Source organism: Perissodus microlepis, chromosome 4 (assembly GCF_051167445.1).
Source record: "Perissodus microlepis isolate ML-2025 ecotype Zambia chromosome 4, ASM5116744v1, whole genome shotgun sequence".
NCBI lineage: Eukaryota > Metazoa > Chordata > Actinopteri > Cichliformes > Cichlidae > Perissodus > Perissodus microlepis.
The window spans coordinates 12213801-12241237 of NC_140464.1; the positions used below are offsets into that span (position 1 = coordinate 12213801).

Here is a 27437-nt window from a genome sequence, read left to right on the forward strand (position 1 = left end):
GAAAAGAAAAACACTCCCATTTGGATAGAAATGTTTCATCATTAGGTCAACTTCACAGCAGCCCAAATAACTGTTTAGTAAATGGTTAGTAAACATATCCTGCGTTAATACGGCCTAGAGAACACGTGACCTGGGACTTTTCTTTCCGCCCCTGTTAACCACGTGAGCCATCTCGCTTGCCGTACCGGGGCGGGGTATGACTACAACAGCTAGCTGCATCTTTATAGACATCAACAATAGTTGTTTCCAGTGAAGTTTATGTAATTTTGAGAGCTGCCATATTTCGCGCGTATACTCTCTGAACCTCCTACGCATCTTATCAGTATATGTTTTAATTAAATTCACCAGTTTCCAGGAATAATTTCCACTTTTCCACTTTTATTTGTTGGCACAAATGCTAATATTAGCTAGCTAACCTGTCATAACTTGCAACAGATACTCGTGCTAAAGGTCTGCGAGAATGGCTCTATCGGAGACGGAGAATGGGTTTTCCGGTGGTGAAGGAGGAGGAGAGGCGGACGCTATTGTCCAGACTTGTGTGCTGGGCAGCTTCAGTGAGAGAGGCGAGACCACAGCCCTCATCTCCAGCCTGCCGGAGGTCCACGGAGACCTGGGGCCAAGGGAGTCTACTACAGAGAGGTTCCTAGGTGAGACGGTCACAAATAAATCAGCTTCCCCAAGATAAGCAATTTTAAGTGATTAGTTTGGAGACGTGATGGTCTGCTAATTTCTCCTTGCAGTAATAATGAACAGATATCAAGAGCAGCCTCATCTGCTGGACCCTCATCTAGGTACACTACAACAGCTAATTTACAAGTAAAATCACTCAGTTTATAAAAACACTTCCTTCCTTATTTTGTTCCTTTTTTTATTTTAGAATGGATGTTAAATATGATACTGGACTTCATAAGGAGTGAAAAGTCTCCACCTTCGTTGGTTCATTTGTGTTTCAAATTCCTCTACGTAATCTGCAAGGTCAGTTTTCTCATTAAAAACCTCCTGGCTGCACTGAATAAAAGCCGCAATGTGATTGCACTCACGCATGTCTTATGCAGCAGATTCACTAATCCTGCACGTTGTTTGTTTATTTCTGGTTAGGTCAGAGGCTATAAAATTTTCATGCAGCTTTTTCCTCATGAGGTGGCCGATGTCCAGCCAGTTCTGGACCTGATGTCCAGACAGGATCCCAGTGACTCTGAGGTGAGGCTTTAGTTTAAAGGGAAAAATAATAGCTTCACACTGATGCATCAGTTACATATGCCTATAGCAATAGTGTATATTGTTTTGATCTTTATTTATTTACTTGTTCCAGACTTGGGAAACTCGGTACATGTTGTTGTTATGGCTGTCTATGACCTGCCTCATACCCTTTGATCTTTCTCGTCTGGATGGCCACCTCGAGTCAGATGGTGGTAAGGCTAGAGAGCCTACCATGGATCGCATTCTAGCTATTGCCAAGGTTAGTTATACCAACGTGATATGATGTTTTTATGTTTTGGCACAGCCATTGCCGAAGTCAAGAGTGCTGTGGCCTACTTAAATAAATAAGTAGGCCAAAATAAATAAAAAAGAAAGTGATGTGTTTCCTTGAAAAACTTATTTAAAAAACATAACAAAGGCTGTTGGTTATAGATAGCTAATGCTACTCAGTCATATGTAAAGTGCTAAGGCCAATGTGTGACCCACCTTCCACTGAGACACAAACTTCAGTGCAAGAGTAGTGAAATTAGGTCAGAATAAGGAGTAAACCATCTCATATTACCAGTTTTTTATATACATAAACTAATTTTATAGAAATATTTAACTGTACATACCTGTGAGTAATTTTAAAGTGAATTTCTATTACTACAGTACCTTTGCATCCCGCCAGGGGTCCCGGCCCACACTTTGGGAGTCGCTATGTAGTGGTTGCGGCTTGATTTTTGATGATATATATGCCTTCCTGTACAAACTGATCCACCAGAGATTCCTTAACAAGAAAATCCAGCAGTGTGATATTGGCACTAGATTTAATCTTCTCATTTAAGATTTTTGTCAATTTTTTCGAATTTGCATAATACAGTATGTGTTTGGGTATTTTTAAACAGTATGAATAATCACACTATTTTTTTCTTCCACAGTCTTATCTAGTTGTGAGCGACAGTGCAAGAAATGCTGCATCTGTATTGGTATCAAAGTAAGTGGACAAATACCACACAGACACTTAAAGTTAAACAGTGTTTTTAGTAACATACCTGAGAGGTAAACATGCTCCAGTCCATGTTTTTAAATCTGTCGTGGAGTACATAACCTACTCCCATTGGCCACACTTAGATTGTCTTCACTAATGGTTTCACACGGTTGATGAGCGGTGAATATTCGGGGGAGAAACAAAGAAAGGTGATCAGACTGTCCCAGGTGGGGGAGGGGCGTTACTGTGTAGGCTCCAGCAATAGGATAGGATAAGGATAATCTTTATTAGTCCCACACATGGAAAATTTGTTGTACCACAGCAGAAAGTGATCAGTCTAAAGTTACAGTAGCAAAAATTAAGAAAAACACTGGAGTAGGACAAGATAATAAGAATAAGATACTATATACTATAGAATAGAATAAAATACTATATATAACAGAATAAAATATGTTATCAGAAAAAGAATTGCAATTGTATACACATGGTCCTGTGTTGTCCCCTCTTGTGTGGCAGGAGACATGTTGATAAAATTTAGCTAATACTGTCTTTAGGTTGGAGTGGTTGAAGTCACCTGCTACAATAAATGCAGCCTCAGGGTGTACAGGTTGTTGTTTGCTAATGGCCGCATGGATTTCGCTCATAGCAAGCTTATCATTAGCATTGGGTGTGATATATGCACCTGCATTTGGTTGAATCTGAGCAGAGTGTAGTAATATTGTTGAGGCAATATTTCTGTCAAAGCCCTTGAGTTAAACTTGAAAGTCTGCAGTTCAACCACATGTTGATTCTTTGACTTAAAATCTTTTTAGTGATTTACATTGTTCAAATTCTTATGGACTTTATTTTAAACTTAGTTTTTTATGATCTAATAATGTTTCCCCCTGCTGTTTAATAAATTATTTCTGGTATTTGTTCCATTAGACATCTGTGTGTTGGAGTGGAGAGTGTAGCATGCAGTATTAGATTTAAGATATGGTGTGTGTTTCAGGTGCTGCTGACATCATAGTCACTTTCAGTCTAGTGGAAACCAGGGTATTTTTCAAATGACCATAATCTTAATTATTTTACAGTGTGTTGCTTCAAAGCTAAGCTAAAAAACAGAGTTACGATGTTTTTAATTTTGCACCTTTATGTTTGTGAAAATATGTTTTTAACTGAAAACCATACAAGATCATTACTAAAGCATTTTGCCTCTGGTTACAAATATATCTCAGATTCTAAGTAAATTCGTTCTAAGTAAATTCCAACAAACAATTTAAAACTATTGATCTGTAATCAGGTCTTTATCCAGTAGAGGGCAAGATTGCTCTTGTTATATTTAGTGTCAGCGATTTGGTCTTTCATGGTGTTGTCTTATTTTACATGACTCTGCAGGTTTATGACTCGCCCTGATGTGAAACAGAAGCGCCTCGGAGACTTTTTGGACTGGAATCTAACCACTATATCCCAGACCAATGATCAATCATTAAGAAACATTGTGGTGTTGGATGGTGCTCTGCAGTCTCTGGTAAACATATGCACTCAAACTCAAGCCTGTATGTTGTGTGCATACTTGTCTGTGTGTGTATGTGTGTTTGAAGACAGTGTAGTCTGTGTGTATAAAAACCTGTCGAGGGGGACTTACAAGAGCTGACATGACTGGTATGCTTCACACAATAGCCTGTGTGCTTTTAGCAGGTGTGTTATGCACCTGCTGCGTGTGTGGGATCCCTTGCTTCAAGTGACTTAATTCAATTTCATCTAATGATTTAAGCAAAATGTTTCTTGTTTTTTTTTTTTTAAGACAACAGACGTTTTTTCCCATGTTACACCTTCATTGATAAGCTACGTTTAGATCACTTTGTCTAATCTAAGGTGATCTAATGGATCCCACAAGCATGCACATGGATGTTGTATAATTGGCACGTAAACTTGTATAGCATGTTTTTAAAAAGCGTCGCTTTGCACTTAATGTTTGCTAAATGAACCTGGAGCCAAGGTGTTGCTTAGGGCATTCAAAACTGGCTCTGTGCATTTAGTCTCAAGACTTCAGAACTCAAGCTTACATGTTTTTGTGGTTAATGGGAGATGCTTAAAAGTGCAGCTATGTACCAGCTGCATTAAAAAAAACAAACTATGTTACAGGCAAAGCTCTTCAAGCATGGAAAACGAGATGACCTCTTGCAGTATGGTAGGTTCCTTTTCTTTGTTCATGCACAAAGTAAGAAGCAAGACTTTGCTCTACAGCAGGGGTAGGCAACTCCAGGCCTCAAGTGCCGGTGTCCTGCAGGTTTTAGGCATCACCCTGTGTCAACACACCTGAATCAAATCATTAGTTCATTCCCAGGCCTCTGGAGAACTTCAAGACAAGTTGAGGAGGTAATTTAGCCATTTGAATCAGCTGTGTTGGATCAAGGACACATCTAAAACCTGCAGGACATCGGCTCTCGAGGCCTGGAGTTGCCTACCCCTGCTCTACAGTCTCATTTTGGGGACAAAAATAAATAAATAAAAAGAATCACTGGAGCTTGAGATTTATTTATTTATTTTACATTTGTAGTTCATTATTGTGATGCATTTGCACAGTTTGGGGAATTGGCAACCTCAATTCCCAAAAGTGTGGAACACTGTGAAACGTAAACAAAAACAGAATTCAATGATTCATAAACCTGTATTTTGTTCACAACGAAGAAATTTTGAATTTGATGGTATCAACACTCCTCTAAAAGGTTGGAACAGGATGATGTTTACCACTCTGTGGCATCCCCCCTTTTAAATGTCTTGGAATTAACGAGCCCAGTTGCTGAAGTTTTAGGAGAGGAATGTTTTCCCATCCTTGTCTGGTATAGGATTCTAGCTGCTCAACTGGTCCTGCGCCTTCTTTGTGCTATCTTTTGTTTCATGATCCACCATCTGTTTTCAAGTGGTGAAAGGTCAAGCGGGCCAGTTCAGTACCCAGACTCTTCTATGAGCTGTTTTCAGATAATCATTTGGAAGCCTTCCTGAGCCCGTGAAGGGATTTCAATGCCTGAATCACACCTGTTTTTAATCATGATTCTGGTGTTAGTGTCACCTCATGGTCTGAAAATCATGAGCATTCTTTTCATGAGATTTCTCCATATTTTGTGAATGTTTTGATGATATTATGTAGACTGCAGATGATGAGATATTCAAAGCTTTTGAAATTTTACGTTAAGGAATATTATTCTGAAATTGTTCCACATTTTGCAGATGAAGCCTTCGGTAGACTGGGGAACCTCGGCCCATCTTTACTTCTCAGAAACTGCCTCTGTAAAACGTAATTAGATGTAAAATGTTCCTCCAGCTGTTTTCTTTAGTACCACTTACTTTTCCAGCTCCCTTGACCCCATATCAACTTTTCTGAGACATGTCGCTGCCATTAAATTGAAAATGAAGTAATATTTTATTTTTCTAGAAATGGTAAAATGTCTCATTTTAAACATTTTTAAAATTTTCTATGTTCTGCTGTGAATAAAATATGGGTTTATGAGAATTATAAATCATTGAATTCTCTCTTATTTGCATTGTATACAACATCCCAACATTTTGGGGATTAAGGACATACTTACATTTTAACTGTTACCTCTCTATAGTCATTGATAGCTAAGTCTTCCTATATATGAAAATACCTCTCAGTATATCACTGACATGCTGTCTCTTGTATAACTGGCATGTGATTGTTGTTTAACTAATTGTTTAATAGCTTCACTACCTGGAAAATATTTCAATCTAAGTATTAATTTCCACAAACTTTATATATTCCTGTGTGTTCGCTCATGTAATAAATTTAATAAATAAATTTCCTCAGCTCCTGCAGTTCTACAGTGTCTGGAAAAGAAGCATCTGTCAGAGAGCAGCGAGGCCATGCTGAGGAAGCTTGGTGTCAAATTAACCCAGAGGCTCGGCCTTACCTTTTTAAAGCCCCGTTTGGCCGCTTGGAGGTCAGATTTAGTACCAGCTAGTTTTTAAAATAAGCAGAAACACAGAAATGCATTTTGTGTGTGTGCTTTTTTGTAATATGCAAAATTTTCAGGTATCAGAGAGGCAGCCGATCCTTAGCAGCAAACCTTTCCATGTCCCAATCGGCTGCAGACAGTACTGGTGCGACCTCTGAAGTGGAGACAAAAGAACAGGAGGAAGACTACGACATTCCCGAGGAAGTGGAGACTGTCATTGGTAAGTTTCTGCCTCCAATTAATTTAAAATGTTTGTCCTTACAAAAGATTTAAAAATAATAATAAAATAAAAAAAATCTGATTTGCATGTTATTCTACAGAACATCTGCTATTGGGACTGAAAGATAAGGAAACAATCGTGCGCTGGTCTGCAGCAAAGGGGTAACAAACCTTTTATATGACACTTGAAAAACCTGAACTGTTTATAAAAACGCATCCATGTTGCTGCCTGTCTTTGGTATTTTGACATTTCAAAAGCAGATCATGAGAAAGAGTTGTTGTGTTACAGTAATCTATGTTGTTTAACCCTTCAGCATTGGGAGGGTGACTGGAAGGCTTCCCAAGGAGCTGGCAGATGAGGTGGTTGGATCAGTGCTGGACTGCTTCAGGTACATTCATGCTTGGGGCATTTCAGCTCTCTCTGCTACTTACCCCTCATAGAGGGGCAATGTTCTGCGTTTTGATATGCTTTGCATGTGTTTGGATCCTGAAGCTTACAGGAAACAGACAACGCTTGGCATGGAGGCTGCCTGGCACTTGCTGAACTGGGTAGAAGAGGACTGCTGCTGCCTTCCAGACTGACAGATGGTAGGTGATTTAATATCTCAATACTTAATGTATGATACACAGACTACTGTAAACAACTTTTATTATTTTATTAAGCATCTTTATACATATGACATGACATTTACAGTTGTCTGCTTTACAAAATTGTTCAACTTTTAGAAAACTTGCAAAATTTGCTCATCATCTTTTCAAGTCATTTCTGAGATTAAAAAAAAAGAACAGTGTAACATTTTACATTTTTAACCTTGTAGCAGTGCTATTGGCTAAAACAGTCAAATCTTTCAGTGCTAAATCAATACAATAAGAAGTCCATTATCAATGAGGCTTTTAGACTTTAGATCAGAGATAGTCCTTATTACAGTCAGAGTTTAGTTGTTAGCAGCAACGAGATCTCCTCCTCAGAACCCGTCCGGGCGCTTTTACTCTCTTGGGTTTATGGCATTTGTTTTCAGCCTTTCCACTGTGTGGTCTTTTCATGGCTGTTGCCTTGGCCCTGGTCGTTTGTTTGCTCTTCTCTTGATAAACAGGACTTTTAGCTTCTGTGGAATCTGTCGAGGGCTCGTCTATAGTACTGAAGTCACGTGAAGACGCTGCAGAGCTTGCAATGGCTAGCTGACAGAGTGCCAGAGCTGCAGTCTGCCTCTGGTCACAAGGCTCTTCATCCAGCTTTTCAATGGACTGAGAAGTTCTGAGGCTGAGGTTCAGGGGCGACTCATGCTCTGTTGATTTCATTGTGTCTGAGCAGCTCAGTCTGTCGACAGACTGAATTTTTTCCTTGTCTTGGTTTCTTGTTGAGAGGTTGAGGGGAGCCATATCATCTGTGCTGTTGACTTCATGACGCTCTGATGAAGTTTCAGGATGTGGATCAGAATCAGACATGAAGGAAAATCTGCTGTTCTCAGCTAATCTGAAATGGAAAGGCCAAAACCATAATGTACACAACATAACAATACAATAATAGAAACAGAAACTTTTTTAAAATTAATACATCCAAAATTTTGAATTTTGCTTACCCTCTGTCTACGTGCTGAGCTGACATTTCTGCACACTCCTCTGGTCTTAAGTCATTTTTGATGGGTTGCACCGCTGTAGACGCGTTTCCTAGTTGTGGGCCGATCTGTGACTCACTGATGTTGGTGTACTGCAGCACCTCGATGTCTCGCTGGATGATGTGAGCTTGGCTGGGTCTGTCAGGGGATCCCAGAGCTGAGCTGCCCTCTTTGGGACTCAGCCTTGTTGCCTTGTCTCCACTTTGCCCGTGGTGGCTCTCTGCTTGTGTAGAAGTGTGTGGGTGGTTCAGACTGGCACGTGAATGTATGTACAAGTCATAGTCTTTATGGCCAAAAGTTGGGCCATACATATCCAAAGGAATATATCTGTGTCCTGCAATTGGCATAGGAAGCTCGTGGGGTCTGTACAGAGTGTAAGGCAGAGGGTGCCCTGGGTGAAGAGGATGGCAGTACCTGTATGGGAAAGAGGGAAATGGGGAAGTGTTAGCTGGAGTCACTGGTTGTTGTACCATAGGCCTCTGGGGATCCAGAAAATCTGCCTGAAAGGAAGGAGAGTTTGGCTCATTCACATGGTGATTTCCTGGAAGATAGTAAGGTGGATATAGGGGCCGATCAGGCTGGAGATAAGGAGAATATTCGGGAACCAAGAGAGGCACGAATGATTTTAAGGGAATGGATGATGAAACCGTGCCCCATGGGAAGCGTGGGTGGTTGAAAGTGGGAACAGGAGCTTGCAAATCCTCGGTCTGCTTCACAGGTGTCTTGAAAGCTTCTGCTCCGTCACGGTTGGGTGTGACAGGCGAGAAGGCAGATGGGCGCGTCTGATCCTTTTCCTCGTTGCTCTCCGTGCTCTGTGTCTCTGAAACCATATTTGGATTTGCTGCACTCTGACTGTCCTTGATGACTGGGCTGTCACACCCTACATCGACCTTTTCTGTGTCATCTGTGCTCTCAGCTTTCTTCTCTTCAGCTCCCTGCTTCTCCGTAGTGTTGTTCTGAACTGCTGGTTGGGCATTTGTTAAATCCTTAGTTTTAGGAGGGATTGCTTTTGCCATTGCCTTCATCTGTCTAGCTGTTTGCCCACTTTTCTGTGATACGAGGGAGATGGAGTTTTCACACAAGTTGTATTTCATATGGTTGAAAAGATGGGACTTTTCGTTGCAGGTGAACGGGCACTGGAAGCACTGGTACTTGAAAGGCTTGCCTGGTGGTCGGGGAATATAGTGGGGTCTTTTTGGCTTGCGTTCTTGAACAGTCTCCATCTTGATTCTGAAAGAAGAGTATAGCGTGCCATAGTTGGGGATTTAGTAATGGTTTAGATTTTACTGAAGTACCTCTATTCTAAATAAATAAATCGGCAAAAAAAACAAAGCACACCCGTCTTACAAAAAAAGTCACAACTGTCAATGGACTAGGCCAGTTGCCGATGGCCAGTAAATCCATCCAAATGCCCATCCCTACTCTGTACCAGATTCCCAAGCTTGCTGTCAAGTAATGAGCCTGCTCAAGTTGTTTGACTGGTTACCGTAAAAAGTGGTTGATTTTTCAGTGAGTGTTTCTTCAGCTGCTCAGCCAGAAAATCTCTAGCTGCACAAAACACCGAGCCCTCGGGCTAATGTATTTCTGCAGCTGTTACTTCACAGTGCTTTGGACACCAAACAGAAATATACTCAAATATGTAAAGTAGCCTACCATATGCAAAAAAGTTGCCACACGTTTGCATAGATGCAGTTCTGTCCTAGTTTCGTTTTGGTTGATTGACGGCAGCCTGCAAACACCTCCACATGTTTCGCACTTTCACTCGGCAGTCGGTTTTGCGATTGCTTTGCTCATCACGCCTCTAATGTTAGAGAGTCGCTAATCCACTAGACAGTTAGACTACACACTCTCTAGCACAAACCTCGAGGGCATGTAGAGACAAGCTCACTCCCTCTCTCTCTCTCAATCTACTAAACTCTGCGCTGTCGGCATGGGAACCACCAGCCACCTGCTTCCCATGACTACACCTGTGGGATGAATTTATCACTTGATGAGCTCACCAGCTCAGGAGACGCATGAGTATTGGAAGTAATTGTTTAATGGTTTTTCTTGTGATACAGCGCTCACGCTAGCTGAACAATATCAGCAATTAGTAAGTCTGCAAACGAGGATGGCATCTGTAGCACGTCAGGCTTCTGAAACGAATCATCACCTAAAGCTGTAAGTTCAGTGTTGGTGGGCGGACTCAGAGGAACCTGCTTGTCATGCGCTGTTGCAAGAAGTTGCCACTCGAGTTTCTGTCCAACTGTGGTAGCATGCAAAACCACTCCCTTCTTAAGAAGTAAAAGTCTTTCGAAAGTCTTCTTATAACAAGTCTTTATTTTCATTATAATACAGCTTTAAAAAAACAAAAGCAAAAAATAAAATAAAGGATCTAAACTTACTTGTTTTTTTAAATAAATCTGGATGGAGTGAGATCAGGTAATTTTAGTTTTTTAAAGATGATATTCTTTAAAGAAGGCCGTCTGTCTGCTGTCTAAATAAGTATTTTAGACCTGATTAAAAGGTTGTCTGCAGAGCTCAGATATTTACCTGTGGCTCAGTTACTGCAGCCTGAGCAGGGATCAAGAGGTAGCAGGTGCACAGTTATCCCTACCCTTAAATGCAGCCAATAAAAATGGTTAGAAACACCATTACAAATCACAGTCAGTCTTATCCATTGGCACAGAAATGCTTTGATAGAGTGCTGAAAATAAGTTTAGTGTTAATAAAAGAAAGACAAAAAAAGAAAAAAACAAAACAAACCCTACCTTCTCTAGCCAAAGGGTCAGTATCTTATCCTCTTTATCCAGTGGGCTGCTCCACGCTTCACGCCGCACGGCACTTTCTGGTCAGGACACCTCCGTCGGTGCGTGCTCAGAGTTCAGAGTGGGTGAACGTGTGTGTGATCATGAATGTGTTTGATATTTGTTGTGTGGTGAGTTTCTATCTCTGAGGAGTTGTCTCACCTGTGGGTGGAGCTTTCATCTAAACAGCAAGGCCCTCGGGCAACACTGATGTACCTGGTATTAGTCAAGCCTCAAGCAATGATTTACATGTGGGGGGGGGGCGGGGTTTGCAATCCTTCTTCCTCTTTTTGGTTCCAACTGAACAAAAAATGTATATGAAGTTTTAAATAAAGTTTAATAGCAGGCGGGCCATTTATTCTCCTATTAGTCCTTTTTATGTTCTGTTAAAACAAATGTTCTGTTATTATGAAACAGATTTATTTTGATAATCATCCTAAATAACATGCACTTACTATATTGTTCATAATCTGACCTTGAAAAGTCTTATGAACTGGTGCTAGCTTATTTTCATGTTGTATTACTCTCCTTTAATCTGGAATTGCAAAAGTCAAGCTTTGTGAAGATAAAGTAGTGATCTTTGCTTACCAAAAACATTTCATGCAGTTTATGTAATATATATTTTGGACATTTCTGACAACTTTTCATCTCACTGCGGTGTCTGCTTGCAGTTGTGCCACTCATTATCAAGTCCCTAATCTACGAGGAAAAGAGAGGAGCGTGCAGTGTTGGTTCCAATGTGCGTGATGCTGCCTGCTACGTCTGCTGGTCTTTTGCGAGGGCTTATGAACCCAAGGAGCTCAAACCTTTTGTCACTCAGATTGCCAGGTAACCTTCCCTTATACACACGAAACACTGCTACACATAGGCAATGATGGGAATAACGGCGTTACAAGTAACGGTGTTACTTTTTTTCAGTAACGAGTAATCTAACTAATTACTGTTCCTGTCGTTACAACGCTGTTACCGTTACTAACAAGAAAATGCGGAGCGGTCGCGTTACTATTTTTCAACAAACAGATGGTTGAAGCTGTGTTTAGCTTACAGCACCTATAATCAGTTGCACGGAAGTAGCTGTAAGTAATCTGGGCGCTACAGCTTTAAGCAGCGGCGCGCGCTCCCGCGGGCGGCAATCACTTTCTGCCCGACGATCACTTCTTTGCACAACACCTGGAGCTAAGGGGGCAAAACAATCGCATGAGTGCTGTTTGACTGAGGAAGAATAAAGTAGTCGTGGTAACCCAATCACATGACCACTTCAAGATGACAAAGTAACAAGGTGATATATACCAGTTTTTAAATTGTGTTGATAGGCCACGTAAAACCAGAGTCATGATAAACAATATATACGCATTTTTCCTCAATAGTTTCGTCACGTTTACTGTCTAAGGACAGCGCTAGCAAGCACTCTCTGCTTATGACCAAACAAACAAACAAAAAACACCTCTTTCGAGTTGGTGGAAAAATGCGCCATGTCAACCAATCAAAAAATGATATGGCAACCTGACATTTGGTTGTTTACGAATAGGGGGAAGTTTTAGGAGTGATGGCGAGAGAGAGAGAGAGAGAGAGAGACAGCAGAAAAACAGAGAGAGCCAGTTTTGAGATGTGAGAGATTTGTGACATTTAGCGTGTTTGGAGTGTGTAGTTAATGTGTTGTCTTGTGTAGTTAGTGTGTAGTGTTGTGGATAGTTTTGTGTTGTGTGTCAGAGCAATGGGGTGACTGCTGTCTCCAGGTATCAGGCTGTGATGTTCTCCTTTATAGTGGACAGAAATGATTTTTTTTGGAGTGGCACATATAATTTGTGTGGCATCTTATTGAATGCAGAACAGCTGATTGTTCTGTAAATAGTTTGAAATGGTTATTTAAAAAAGGGTAAAAGGTAAATGGCTGCAAATAACTTTGTTGTTGTTTGCAAAACTTGTGCATATGATTTTAAAACTGGCAATTTATATTTGCATTTAAAGTTATGAAATATGATTAAATAAACATGTTTGTGGTTGTTACAGTAAAAGACCTTTTCTACTTGGAATTTATGTTTTTTGTCTGATTTTAGATCAATTGTGTTAATACAGTATGTCAAAATGAAAACATAACTGTAAATTCAAACACGTGAGGTTGTGCTGAAAAACAATGATACCAATCAAGACAAAGTAAATCGTTTTTAACGGTGAAATGTAGAGGAAACATCAAAAGTAGTGAAAAATGGCCAATTATACCCTGGACCCCAGAGGGTTACATTTTTTTATTATTTCTTTTAAAGTAAGGCAATAGTTACTTTTCAAGTAATTAATTACTTTTAGAATATTGTAACTCAGTTACTAACTCAGTTACTTTTTTGAAGAAGTAACTAGTAACTATAATTAATTACTTTTTCAAAGTAACTTGCCCAACACTGCACATAGGAGTGAATCTTAAGCCCATCTGTGGACCAAAGGGGAAATTTCACTTGTTATAGAAATGTATAACAAATCTCATTTCCCCAGAGGAAAACTATTATCATTCTTCCACTAGTAAAATGCGAAATAATTACTTACAGAATTATCTCCAGTTTCATTAGATTCCTTCAGTACCTTGCTGCGGGTTAATATTCAAGACAAGTCAGCATTTATCCTCCTCCTTTGCAAAGAACCAGCTGAAATCAAGAGATCGGTGCATAACGTGACATGTCAAGTAATCAGTCAAATCATTTGATTGCAGCTGTTAGGAGTGACATTATCATTACAATTTGCATAGAAACTGCAAGGTGTTTTTACATAGGGATGGGTATCGAAACCCGGTTCTTGTTGAGAACCGGTTCCCACTGTTTCAATTCCTTGGAATTGTTTGCCATTTTTGCAAACGATTCCCTTATCGATTCCAGTCGCCCCGAATGACGTCACCACGTTGCGGAACGTCATTTACCTGGCAGGAAACACGGCGCGTAAGCGGCTCAAACGCTCAAAAGTTTGGTTATACTTTACGAGAACGGATGACAACGGGGCAACTTGCAATACTTGCAAAGTCGATATTTCATTTAAGGGAGGAAACACTACGAATATGCAAAAAAAATCCGATAACCTTAAATGAATGTCGTGTTTTTAATTCCGCTCCGGACTCGTGAATCTCAACCCAGCAGCACGTCCTCTCCCATTAATGCGGCAGGTAAATAATCAACAACAGTGCATATTATGTTTGCGCGATCTGCCTTATCACAAAACCTGCCATTACTGTGCATTTAGGTGACCATGATGAGAGAGACAGACAGCGTCTGACTGGCTTAGATGCTGGCAGTTGTCGCTGCAGTTTACCGGTAGCGTCTCCTTTCAGGCCAGGATAGACGAATGTCACCGAGCAGTGACTAAGTTTGTGGTAAAAGGCTTGCACCCATTTGCCACAGCAGATGCCCACGATTTTCGGTAAGTGAATGTGTTTAATTGTAGGCAGGGACATTACTGGATATTCTTGTGTAATTGCTACTGAATAATTTATATTATACTTTGTTTTTGCTACAGAAGAATATTTATTTTATTATTTTACATTTACAATTTTTTTTCCTGGGGACCCTGTGACACCCCATTGAAGAGCCGTAGGCTGTGGATCTCTTAAGATCTCACTGTCGGGTTTGTAAGGCCATGTTACTCCTAAATTTCTATCTTGTTCGAAGAGAAGATATAAAACAAAGTTCTTAGCTATTCGACCTTAGTGTTCTCCTTTTTTTTAAAAGAATCGATAAAAGAATCGAATCATTAAACAGAATCGAAAATGGAATCGGAATCGTGGAAATCTTATCAATACCCATCCCTAGTCTTGCATGTCCCCACACAGGCAACATACATCCCCATTTGATAATGTTTTCATGTGTTCAATTTAGAATAGGCTACAAGTTCGGGTTTTTATGTTGTAAAAATCAAATAGATTCAGTAAAGCTCCAATTGTCTGAGGCAGTGGGTGGGAAAAGTACTTTGTTTTTTGTTGTTTTTAAAGCAAATGCACAACATGGGCTTTATATGCTAAATAAAGGCTATAGTCCTTTTTTTTTTACATAGAACTTTTTATATTACATTTCGGTTTTGAAATGAGATCCAGTATCTAAAGATCTGCATTCCTGGTTTGCCAGACGTTGACATTTGGAGTATTATCTAGCATATCTACTAAAGAGCACATTTTGCTCTGTTTTAGTGTTTGACTGAAAAACAGAAGGTTTATAGGTTTGGTGCAGAAAGGTTTATCTCAGTATTTTTTAACCCTGGTGCAGCATGAAGGGAAATTTATTTTAGAAAAACAAGGAACCAAAATCTGGTCTTTTCTTACAGTCCTCATCAAATTTATAAAAATGATTTTTATGTTCTGTTACCTTAGACTGCAATATCTCTATTAGACCTGCATTTCTTTCTGCATGTTTTGCCCTCATGTTGCTGCAGCAGCCACTATGTTAAACTGCAGGCATTTAGTTAAGACTTCATTTGCATGCAGCATGCTCATGCGGGCATGGAAAGAAGTACTGAAATCTTTGTTTGTTTGTTTGTTTTTACATGAGCATTAACAGACGGTAATTGTTGAGTAAAATGTTTTATATGCCTCACTTTAAAATCAGAACTAGCTCTAAAAATAAAAACCAAGATCGGGAGATTTTCCCATCTAATGAGCAACCATGCAGAGAAGTACGACTTCACCCATTGACGTGCGTTCAGTCTTTGTTAATAGTAACGGTTTATCTCATCCTTGAGCTCTTTTTCTTGGTGTGCATGTATGGACCTGTGGCCTGTGACTGTGCAGACCAGCTCTGCAGTGTCAGTTTGAACCCCTGCAAATTATCATCAGCAGTCGCGACAACACCCTCCCTTTCTCTAGCCTACAGGACTGCCAGGTTTCGCCTGCTGTTGTAGGTTTCGGTCGCCGTTTGGCAGTAATGCTAAGACAAGCTGGTTCCTGCTCTATTCATCAAAGCTTGATGACATTTACAGAAAACTCACTTTTGTCAGTGGCTTGGGGGCACACTCATGCACTTGTATTCTTACTAACTTAAATAAATAAACTATATACTAATTGTAGCAGTGGTAAAAGTAATTTAGAGTAACCTTTATGTCAGGAAGTTTGTTTTCTAAACCCTCAGGGTGAGGGCAGTTAGCATAGCCAAATTGGGCAGCTGGTAAATCTCCATGCTGGGATCTTGCTGAAGCTGGGTACATGAAGGGAAAAAGGACAACAGCAGTCAGTCTCAGCCTCTCACAGGTTGGCCCCCACTTAAACGTGGTGTGGGGATATTTAGGTCAGAAGGCAGTCATGCTTGATCATATTATGGTTTAGCGTCTGTGCTGAGAATCTGTGGTTCACAATCACAGTTTGCAATAATGATGTAATTGAAACCTAGCATCTGACTCATCTGTGCGCTCATAAGAATCTGTACACTGTTGGTGAAGATTGAGGTTAATTTCACAGGAATGGGGCAGTCTAACATTTATATTAGTATATTTTTAATTCCATATGCATAAAAACTGTATTTAAGCGTTAACTACAGAATTTTCTAAAATTGAAGTATCTGTCAAGCAGAAAAATGATAACAACAAAGTACAAGAAGGCTGATTCATCTTTACTTAACGCCCTGTGACAAGAAAAAGTTATTACCTTCTCCAACACGTTTGGTGGCAGTTGAATGTATTTAACACATACTTTGTGTCTTTCTGCAGTGCTTTGCTGATCACAGCTGTGTTTGATCGAAATGTTAACTGCCGCAGAGCTGCATCTGTAAGTTCTCTTTTCGACATCCCATGCTTTCCTAACTAAGACATACAGTTACAGGACAGGAGTTCATTTTGTCTCTTTTTGTCCCAGGCTGCCTTCCAGGAGAATGTCGGCAGACAGGTTTGTGACCTCAGTATTGACTACATGAACATTGTGACTAACAGAATCGCTGTGATTTGAAGCTTATTTGTTGCCAAATATCTAGCTCATGCTCAAACTTGCCTTGTTAGTTAGAACCTTTTAAGTAAAGAAATAGCCTCCCAGTATGGCTGCAGGGCACCAGCAAAAGCTTGATTTGCAAGTAGACCTCAAGCAATAACTCTGTGAGATCGTTTCTTGAATTTGGAACCTAACTGTGTGTTTTCTATCTCATAATCATGAGCTCAGTGTTTAATAATATGAGCAACCTTTAATTAATGAAATGCAGTAGAAACATCTCAGCACTTTCTTGGTTTCTTGTGTCTCGATAGGGGACATTTCCTCATGGTATTGACATCTTAACAACAGCAGACTACTATGCAGTTGGTAATCTCAACAACTGCTACCTGAACATCAGGTAAGAAACACTGCACAAATCACAGTAGCCTAAAAAATAAATGTTGGAAACAGGTAATACATTTTCTTTTCACACTGGCACAGCAGAGAATTAAATCTCAGTTTTTCCTAACATTACTGTTTATGTGTGTTGTCCCTAATTAAAAATATCTTATCTCACTATAAGTGACAAGCAAGAAAAAAATCATTCGGGCCAAAAGTGTGTGGTGTACTCTCTCTCTAGAAGATAGACCCTGCATCCCACTCTAAAAAGAGAAACCTGTCCAGAAATGTCATAATCCTGGATTCTTCTGTGACTGATGACAAAATAAGGTCACACTTTATTATGTCTATAAGAAAATTACACTTTTTTCCATTTTATACTATAGTAAACACTTTCCTTATTTCTTGATTAATCAGTTTCAAGACCTTTTCAATACAGCAAACTGGTCTTTGTGTGGACTGCAGTCTTATTCAGAGTGAAATAGACAGTAAACCATGGCATGCTTCAGGGAGTGGCTACCTTGTGATTGACAAGTTGCCATAACACGAGCATACCTCATCTTTGCTATGTCAACGGGCTCCATTCTTCACTTGCTTCAAATTAACCTTTTACATAAAGTGTACAGTCCATCATCACATCATCACATGACCTTGGGTTAAGGTAACTGAGTTGTAATGGCACCAAAAATCTTAATATTATAACCCAGTATATACACATACACATTTGATAAAGTGTATATTGAAGCCAGTGCAGAAAAACTTTACCCTTTACAAGAATCTGCACCTTTGGCAGGAATGTGTCACCAACATAGTAAACATTTAAGCGGTGAAAACGAATAAAGATGCTAGCCCCAGGGCATGAATGAATACAGAACGAGGAAGGAACATAGCACAGTGATAGCAGATGTGATTTAAGTGTGGCTAAATTGATGTTTGCATTTTATTGGTTACCAAAACATGCATAAAACTGTTATGTGTGTTGTTATTTTTTTTATTACTTGTCTCAAAGTGTCTATATAGCAGGTTTCCCAGAGTACACCAAATCAATGATCGACCATTTAGTAGCTATGAAGATCAACCACTGGGATGGGTAAGTACTTGCATTAATAATGCTGCCAAATGTGAAAAGGACACTGTTTTGTTTTCACTTATTTATTTATCTATTTATATTTGTGTATGTATTTTGCAGTATGATTCGAGAGCTTGCCACTAAAGCTCTCCACAACTTGACGCCTCAAGTGCCTGATTATATGGCAGCAACAGGTAAACAATGTCACCCTACCTGTTTCTCAGTCAATGTTTGTCTTTTAGTTCAACTGCTAAATGCTTTATGAAACTGAATGAAACCTTCAATTAAAAATAAAGAGTGGAAATTTTATACTCCCCCTCCCTGCTCGGTTTCAGTTTTACCGCAGCTGTTGAAAATGGCCGTGGGTATTGATCTCCATGGCCGGCATGGAGCCATCCTGGCTTGCGGGCAGATCACACATGCTCTGTACAAAGTGGGCCTTCAAACCAACAGGTAGGCTTTATATACACAATAAAAGTAGCATTAACCAGGGTTGGTCTAGAACTGAAACTTCTTTTTAAACCTTAATATACACGGGTTAAAAACACTTTTTAATCAGAGTAAAGCATTAAGTCAGTTAAACTTCTGGCATATTAAAGTGGTCGTTTAAGTAGCAGAGGGGGTTGTTGGTTTGATTCTCATGCTTTGGTGTTAATTAAATTAACAACAGGCGCACTAGAGGGGAAACAATGACACAACCCCCAACACAGGAATGGTTTTACAGGCCACTTCTACATTTTGCTAGTTTAAGTGTCACTACTGCTAGCATGAGGCCATACCTCACTGGACCTTGCAGAGGTTTCACTGGTAGTCCTCCAGGATGGCGCATCAATATGTGCCACTGGCGAAGGATTTACTATATCACCCAGCACAGTCTCAGGAGCATGGAGGAGTTTCCAGGAGGCAGACAGTTACTGTAAGAGAGCTGGACAGCGTCGTAGAAGGTCGTTAACCCCTTAACAGGACTGATATCTGCTCCTCCTATCTGCTTGTGTAAGAAGGAAGAAAATGAGCACTACCAGAGCCCTATAAAATGACCTCCAGCAGGCCACTAGTGTGAATATCTCTGACAAAACAATGAGAAAAAGCCTTCATAAGGCTGGCCTAAGGGCCTTACAGCCTGTAGCACCCCGTGCTCGTAGCCCAATTAGCATTTGCTATAAAATACCAGATTTGGCAGGACCACCGCCGTGTGCTTTTCACAGATTAGAGCAGGTTCACCCTGAGCACACATGACAGACGTTGAATGGATCTGGAGAAGCCAAGGAAAATATTGATTCCTGTGACATCATTCAGCATATGGTGGTGTGTCATTGATGGTTTGGGGAGACATATCTATGGAGGGATGCACAGACCTCTACAGGCTAGCCAACAGCACACTGACTGCCATTAAGTATCAGGATGAAATTCTTGGACTCATTGCCAGACCCTATACTGGCGCTTTGGGTCCTGGCATTCTCCTGGTGGACAAGAATGTCCGACCTCATGTGTCCAGGCAGTTCCCGGAGGACGATGATACCCTTGACTGGCCCCCACAATCACCTGACCTAAATCCAGTAGAGCACCTTTGGCACATTATATTTTGGTCAATCTGATGCCACCAGGTAGTACAAGATCTCAGTGATGCCCTGATTCAAATCAGGGACGAGATTCCCCCAGGACTCTATCTGTCATCTCATTAGAAGCATGCCCTGATGTTGTCAGGCATGCATGGAAGCACATCGGGCCATACAAATTTCAGTAAAATGGACTCCCTGAATGCGGCATCTTTTTGTTACTAACACATTACTGAGTCCTTATCAATATAGATAACCCATAACGATTTGATGTGTCTTCAAAGTGTCCATGTAATTGTTTTAGCAGTGTGCTTTGACAGTGCCCTGTAAGCCTTTGGCACATTAAATGATGGCACTATTAAAATCGGGCTTGTATTTGTCCCATAGGACTGTGGTGGACATGATTTCTCCAGAATGTGTGGATGCTTTAAAGAACATTCACCAAATGGTAATTGCATGAACTTAAAAATAGTTTCAAGATTAACTTCAAATTAAACAAACTTTGCTCTTCTTGCTCATTTAAATTTGTTGGCCCACTTTCAGCTACATGACCGAAAACAGTACAGGTATGCTGAAATAATCTGTTTAACTTTGCAATATGGCAGATCAGTAATATATTACTCGTATTACAATTATGTTTATTTTGTTACATAGGGGCTTTGGTGGAGAGCTGATGAGACCAGCAAGTAAGTTTACATGCAAAGTTGGAATTTCAAAAATAGTTGCATGACATGCTGACGATTCCTGATTGTTTGGTTTTTTATTTTTTCACAGTTTGTAGTCTTATAGAAAAGCTGTCCCTGTCCAAAATGCCTTTCAAGAACGACCCCATCATCAGTAAGGCAGTTCTTTACAGCACTGAGGTTTTGCTTTTCTTTTTTTTCCAGCATCACAGCTAACAGTATGTATTATGTTACAGCTGGCTGGCAGTGGATTATAGACGACACCATAAAGACTCTTCATCTTGTTTCTAGTGGAGCAAAGGATGCCATTATGGTAAGCTTAATGCCTTTTCATTCTTCTCTAATGTTGAGGTCATTCCAGGAACCAGTGAGAATGATGATGCTCATTTTTATACGTCAGTTATATCTGTTTATTGTAACCAATCAATAGAGCAAAACACAGGTATCTGTAGTATAAGGTAAAGTGGCTGCTCCACCAGAGTGTGTACTAGTTTGGTCATTTTCAAAGCTGTGGAATCAAATACTGTCACCATTTGTTTATTTGTGGACTATTTTCTGTTTTCTACTCTCTGGCCTTCGCTTTCCTGTGTCTGCAGGCTGCACTTGTATCAGCCTTGTCTGCCTTGTGTGAGGAGTACTACCAGGCCAGTCCAGGCCAGGCTGACCCACAAATGCAAGGTAGCTTAGCTATGGTTTTCTCATTATTCTATAACCAAATATGGATTTCATCTGTATGATTTGGTTAATGTCTGTAACATGTCCGTGTCCTTACATGTTTAGATGCTCTGGTGTCTCAGTACACTGAAGGGCTTAACAACCCACAGATGCTCACTCGTTGCGGATCTGCCCTGGCCCTCGGCTGTCTGCCAAAATTTATGATCCATGGCAAATTGAAGCAGGTGTGTTTGAAGTGTGTCCACACTTTCATTTTCAAGCCGTTTTCCATCTAGCTGTCTCTGCATTTTAGGTATAAATTGGTTTGTGTGTTTGTGATAGATCATTGAAGGCCTTCGGCAGATGTGCGCTGAAACCCAGAAGGAAGGGACTTTTACTGAGGCGAGGAGAGATGCAATCACATCAATAGCTCAGTGAGTATTCATATGCACACGCTTATTGACTTCTCATCTTCTATCTACATTTTTTTCTACCCTGTTGTTTCTTTGGTGTGTATTTGTGCACTGTTATGTTTGCTTGTCTGTCCTCGGCTCTTTGCCTGCTAGTTTAAACACGTGGATATGTAGACAGTGGTGCTAAAATAAACAATTGGCCGACTATACCTGCAGGACCTGAAGGGCATGTCAGGCCATTTCTCTGATAGCATCTTTCCTCAAAATTCAAATTAAATTTCTTTGCTGTGGTTCATGTATATTTCTCGTTGTCCTTTTAAATTATGTTTTGATTTGCAAACTGTTTTTCATTTTCTCCACCAGAGTGAGTGTGAAAGCAGGCGCTTGTGCTGAAGGCTCTCCGGACTCTACCCTGTGCTCTGCGAATGTAGATGAGGTGTATGGCACTCTCCTCTCCAGTATGGTCGATTACACAACCGACAGCAGAGGGGATGTCGGGGCCTGGTGAGTGAAATTGCTCCTCAAAGGCACATATGTTCTTTTAACCGCCTCGGGGAGGAAGAATTCTTCCCCATTGAGACGTTTGGTCTTCTTCTGTCCGTCCACAAAGGGACGTGCCCATCTCACAGGTAGCTCCAGGCCACGGTTACCGACACGCCTGGAATGTCACCAGGCTTGTCACTTGTCTCCAACATGGGATGGGCTGCTTGCTTTTACACTGTCTAGTAATCTTGTTATTTCCTTCTTTCTTTCTCTTGAATCGCTTTTCTTCCTTGTTTACCTGCAATCTTTTTTTTTTTCTTTCGTAATAACACTGAATGAAGACAGTCCTTCCCTTATTTTCATCATATATAATCAAGAATTCACAAGTTGCTTGTGTTTAAGTTTTGAATGAACACCCTGATCAGCATTTCACATAAACAAATTGTGCCCTTTAGCCATGAAACTAATTTGACTGTAAAACTGCCGAATCCTGTAAAACTGCAACGGTCTTCTGTTGTTTATGTGGCTGTAGCTCAGGAGGTAGAGCAGTTCAAAAACTGACTGGAAGGTTGGTGGTTTGATCCCTTGGACAAGATACTAACCCCAAATTGCTCTCTGATGAATCCATCAGAGGGTGAATGTGTGTAACATTAGATAGAAAGCAGGTAAGCATAGAAAAAAAAAGTGATTGAATGAGTAAGAGTGAATCAGGCATGTAGTATAAAGCGCTTTGAGTGCCCAGATGGAGTAGAAAACGACTATATAAGTTCCAGTCCATTTAGATTACCTTAAAAAAAAAAGAAATGGATTGATAGTTTTAATAGAAAGTGGTGGGGTTTATTCAAGCCCATGCCATTTAAATATACTGTGTGTGTCACCTGCTCAGGGTCAGAGAGGCGGCAATGACTACTCTGAAAGATGTGACTATGCTGGTGGCTAGCAGTGCTCCAGAAATCCTTTCAGCAGACATGTGAGTACGAATCTTTAATTATTTAAATATGTTCTGTTTTTTTCTGTATGTTCTAGGCTCTCCAACTTTACTTTTACTGTTTATTGTTGTCATATAAATTATATCCAATGTTGCCTTTGAGCTTCTTGTAGTTCAAGCTCTTTTTTCTTAAGTCTTGATGGCAGCAAAACTTGTATAAACACAACTGTGAGAGAATAGTGATAGTGCTCATTGTCTTTATTTCACACTAATGTATGTAGGGTGAAATGTATGATGTGCTGCCTGGCCCAGCAATCTGCCGAGAAGATTGATCGCTACAGAGCCCACGCTGGCACCATCTTCCTTCACCTCCTTCACAGTACAGATCCTGTAGTACCTCACATTCCCCACCGAGAGGAGCTGTTGGGCATTTTCCCCATGTGAGTCACTACCGCAGTTAACCAGTAGCTTTAGGAGCTTTAATAATTGATATAATTTTAACCAGCCTTTTGTGTTTGGTCGGTTTTGGCACATGCACATGCAGTTTAACAGTGTTTCATAGATGACAGCTTTATATGCTGATCTGTGACCCATTTGCTCTGTGTTTCAGTGAGACCACAACCACTCTGAACTGGAATGCTCCATCTCACGCTTTCAAGTATATCGCCCAGCTGCTGGGATTGTTGGAGTATCAGTACCACACCCTGCTGGGGCTCACCGTGTCTGTGGGAGGAATCACAGAGTCCACAGTAGGTGGAGAAGTTGAATATTGTCAAATCTTTACATTATTATGTGCAGATGGTTTTAATCTGTAAACGTCTAAAAGGTTGGCAGTGAGTGATTTAGGGTTGTGGAGTTTTTCACCTATTGAGCTGTAAAGTTTGATCACCGGTAGGAATGATTTCCTGCTTCTGTGGCTGTCCACTACCCTGAGTCTGCTCCCACAGCAAAGGGGATCGCACTGGCTAACACAGACTCAAAAGACATCATCCGGTAGATGTTAAAGAACTCAGTCGTCTCAGAAAAGAGGGACAAATTTAGCACCTCTTATTGTGGGCTTTTGTGTTTTTAATGAAGTCCAGTAGATGTTTAATGATATCTGTGCGTAGAATAAAGCAGTGGCTTATTATAGAAATGTACTTTTCAGCATTAAACATCCCACAATAAGATCAACACACAATAAGATTTGTGTGTTGATACTCCGGTTGAGTTTAGACCAGCAGGGGGAGCTATCAGTCTGATGCACTCTGATCTCGTGTCTGACTTATAACACCTGCCTTTACGGCAGTCCATCGAATCATAGACACCAGCTGTGTTACTCATTTCCACCTGATTACGTCTTGTCTTTTTTATGGCCAAGCGTGAGTCAGACTTACCTACAGATTCCAAATGGGAACATCCCATAGGTTGTATCTGGAGTTTAGCTAATTTCCTGTCCCAATATTTACTCAACATCAGTCGGGAGGCTCAGCTGGGGTTGATCAAGTTTCCCCCCTTCATCTGTTATGACTTAACCTGTTAAAACCAATCACTCGGAGGAGAACTTGCACACAAAAATTGGAGCCAGTTAGGTTATTTCTTAGCTTTTAGTGTTTATAGATGTACTAAAGAAAATAAGTTTAATGCTTGTAATAGCAGCAGTGAGGCCAGTAAAGTCAAACTTGTCTTCCAGTGGTGGCCTAAATATATTCCCCAAGAGACAATCAGGCTCTCGTCCTGGTCTTCCAGTGGTTTTTACTGCAGATACATCCTCAGAGATGAGAAGTAGTGATATGTTTGCACAGGGTTGCATTTAGGAAACTGAGCCAAGACTGCATCAATCCATGGGCCAAGAATACTGTTCTCACACCACAGGCACATATTCACACAGGCCAGAGAGACATGGAGCATCTACCAACTTTCCAGGAATTGTGTGGACGTAGTTGGCCCACATGACCCTGAAAAAGAGCAGCCACACAACAGAAAAAGTTGGAGGTGTAAAATTAACCACTGAAACATAAAAACTGTTATTATAATGTGTATATATGTGCATTAATGTGGATGAGATTTTCAGCCAAGAGTTTCTTAGTAACTCTGTTTATAGGGCATTGTGCAACTATATTATGTTGCTATCTTGCAAATGTCAAGATTTGACACTTTCTTCACTGTGGTCTGATAATATCTGATGCTTTTCTTTCCCAGGCTCCTCAAGTTTGCACTCGCTCAGCAATAACTTCTCAGTAACTTTAATGTTACAGTCCAGGTTTCTGTTTTTTCTCAGTTTTTTTTCTATTTACATTTCCTACCTTTGCCTTTGAATGACAGGAAAAGAGTCGTAACACGGCAGTGTTTTTGTACTGCATGTACACGTACTCTTGGGTTGTCAATCTGTCCTGTCTTATTGAATTTATTGTCTCTTAAACACCATGAGACACTTTTTCCATTTGGAACAAGCATTAAACTATAGACACGGACCTTACAGTGGCCAAAACTTAGGTGTTATTATGTATGATCAATTAAAATGATGTAGTTTTATATACAAAAAGCTCAGACTTCATCTTCACTGTGACATCATACTGTTTTACAATAACACTTTATTTATTTTTTTATATATATTTACTAGTTTCTTCTGTTTCTGTTTAGGTGCATTTCTCTTCCCAGTCTCTGTTTGACCATCTGAAATTGATTCAGAGCGATAGTGCTGCTCTGGGACAATTTGGAGAAACGTTGCTGAGGATCTTCAGAGACAATCTTCACAATGACAGGTACGTGATGACGTGAGGCTTTTTTTATCTGTCCTGTTTTCAGTACATTACACTTGTAAAAGCTGCATATATTCTCTTTTCTTTTCCTTTTAGAGTGTCCGTTTCCTTTCTTAAGATGCTCAATCAGATTCTTGCTAACAGCTGCTTCGAAATATTCACCACGCAAGAGAAGTGAGTGCTGTCATTTGTTTTTCTTTCTTTGTATTAAACTAAATGTGGATGTTTGTCAGAGTTAAACTTTTTCTGCCTGTGTTTTCTTAGTCATCCGTTCTGTGTGGACCTTTTGGCCCTTTGCAAAGAATTCAAGAAGTCCAAAGACATTTCCAAGCTGCGAGCATGTATATCAGTGTAAGTCTCTGTCTCACTGATAAATGCACACATGATGCAAATCGCTAAAGCTAAAAGTATGTTGACTATGCCGGTTTGTGTTTCCCAGTTTATGTGGGCTGATCCAGTTCCAAGGTGAGGTGAGAAAGAAGGTTTTGTCCCAGCTGCTGCTGCTGCTCTGCCATTCATTTCCTGTGGTAGGTTTACTTGGAGAGTGCACCGCTATCCTTGAAGCAGGATTGTTGGGTTTTTTTGATCAACAGTTTCTTTCAGGTGGAAAGATCTCAACACCTAATTACTGTACATTCAGCTTTGTTTATATTTTTTGTATATTTATAGCCAGCTCTAAGGAAAACTAGAGCCCCATCACGTTGTATTTTTGAGTGGACTAAAGGGGACCTATTGTGCTTTTCCTTATTTTGTCACGCTGTTACAGAGTGCACAATTGGCTTTCAGACTTCTCTAAACACAGTTTCTAGTTTCTTCTGCTCTGAAAAGCCCTGGCAGTGAGCACATAAGCCCCACCCACCTGCTGATCAAAGCTTTTGTTTGTGAGAGGCAACCTATCAGAAGGAAGGGGCCTCAAAGCAAGAGGAGCTAAAACAGCTTTTTTTCCTCCAGACAGTGTATCAACAGAGCTGCACTGAAGCCAGTATTAGATACATGAATCCTTTTGGACTGTGAATCATGCGAAGCTACTCAAATAGAGTCCAAGAATAAAAATAAATGTGAGCATAACGTGCTCGCTTTTAATGAATGGATGAATTGATATGCATGTGGCTTTGGACACATGCAGGGTGATGATTATTGTGATCAGGTCAAAACATGTCTAGTTCTCAGTTTATATGTTCGGATCAAGCATAGCTGATTGCTGGAATAGCTCTTGACTCTTGTTCTAATTTGTATTTCTCACAACTGTAGATAAGAAAGACCACAGCCAGCCAGATGTATGAGATGCTTCTGACCTACGATGATGTTGTTGATCCAGAGGTGTTGGATGATGCCATGACTTTGCTAAGTGACACTAACTGGTAAGTAGTCATACTGGGGGCAGCTGTTAAATAAACTGACTATAAGCAGTATGTAAAACGTTGCCATGCTCCTTTCCAGGGAAAGCGACCTTGCCACAGTTCGGCCACATAGGAATCAGCTTTGCAACTGGTTAGGAGTCCCCAGGCCACAACCAGTTACAAAGGTAACCATTTAGCGTAATTATTGAGAGTTTAGAGCACAAGGCAAACAAATTGAATTGAGTTGATCCTAACTGCTGTCTTTAATCAGCAGGGCCCTGTCCAGGTTTCCTGATCACTCACAGGAAATGAAGAACACCCCGTGTCAGGTAGCCCTTCCGTCTGCCAATAAAACACATGGAAACAGTCGAAATACAATAAATGTATGAAAGAAATTACTTGATTTGTTGTGTTGTTATTACTAAGACACACCTGCATAAAGGTTATATCTCTATCACTTTGTGTGCGTTCTGGTTACAGCCTAATGTCACTTTGGTTTCAGTAGAGCTGTTTACTTGTAATCTGCACCTGGAATGACACAGATAGATGAAACTTAAA

At 40.4% G+C, this 27437-nt stretch overlaps 2 protein-coding genes across 4 annotated transcripts; one reads left to right on the forward strand and one right to left on the reverse strand.

The window, feature by feature from the left end:
• On the forward strand, positions 1 to 27277 carry tbcd (tubulin folding cofactor D). 2 transcript variants are annotated; one of them, XM_084925766.1, is made up of 39 exons: positions 1 to 647; positions 741 to 791; positions 878 to 975; positions 1099 to 1200; positions 1313 to 1459; positions 2121 to 2176; positions 3548 to 3680; positions 4298 to 4343; positions 5982 to 6114; positions 6207 to 6349; positions 6450 to 6510; positions 6663 to 6737; positions 6842 to 6936; positions 11422 to 11578; positions 16421 to 16478; positions 16566 to 16595; positions 16946 to 17031; positions 18022 to 18102; positions 18202 to 18275; positions 18417 to 18534; positions 20025 to 20085; positions 20181 to 20203; positions 20292 to 20323; positions 20412 to 20474; positions 20557 to 20633; positions 20917 to 20998; positions 21101 to 21219; positions 21317 to 21408; positions 21751 to 21891; positions 22757 to 22840; positions 23080 to 23238; positions 23409 to 23547; positions 25421 to 25542; positions 25636 to 25713; positions 25804 to 25890; positions 25979 to 26066; positions 26791 to 26900; positions 26980 to 27064; positions 27151 to 27277. In XM_084925766.1, the coding sequence occupies exons 1-39, from the start codon at positions 461 to 463 to the stop codon at positions 27172 to 27174; spliced, it is 3597 nt and encodes a 1198-aa protein (XP_084781892.1). In that variant the 5' UTR covers positions 1 to 460; the 3' UTR covers positions 27175 to 27277. The 2 variants fall into 2 exon arrangements, with proteins under 2 accessions (XP_084781892.1, XP_084781893.1); XM_084925767.1 differs by having other exon boundaries at positions 27154 to 27277.
• znf750 (zinc finger protein 750) lies at positions 6997 to 10986 on the reverse strand. 2 transcript variants are annotated; one of them, XM_084925774.1, is made up of 3 exons: positions 10715 to 10985; positions 7929 to 9194; positions 6998 to 7822 (listed from the first exon to the last, which is right to left on the reverse strand). In XM_084925774.1, exons 2-3 carry the CDS (start codon positions 9185 to 9187, stop codon positions 7291 to 7293), a joined length of 1791 nt encoding a protein of 596 aa, XP_084781900.1. In that variant the 5' UTR covers positions 9188 to 9194; positions 10715 to 10985; the 3' UTR covers positions 6998 to 7290. The 2 variants fall into 2 exon arrangements, with proteins under 2 accessions (XP_084781901.1, XP_084781900.1); XM_084925775.1 differs by having other exon boundaries at positions 6997 to 7822; positions 7929 to 10986.
• Positions 27278 to 27437: the final 160 nt, after the last annotated feature.

Coding starts and splice junctions, on each gene's coding strand:
- tbcd (XM_084925766.1), top strand. CDS start 461: ATGGCTCTATCGGAGACGGAGAATGGGTTTTCCGGTGGTGAAGGAGGA. Junction 16,596..16,945: donor AGGAGAATGTCGGCAGACAG/GTTTGTGACCTC, acceptor GTGTCTCGATAG/GGGACATTTCCTCATGGTAT. Junction 18,276..18,416: donor TGATTATATGGCAGCAACAG/GTAAACAATGTC, acceptor GCTCGGTTTCAG/TTTTACCGCAGCTGTTGAAA.
- znf750 (XM_084925775.1), bottom strand. CDS start 9,187: ATGGAGACTGTTCAAGAACGCAAGCCAAAAAGACCCCACTATATTCCC. Junction 7,823..7,928: donor GCTCAGCACGTAGACAGAGG/GTAAGCAAAATT, acceptor TTTCCATTTCAG/ATTAGCTGAGAACAGCAGAT.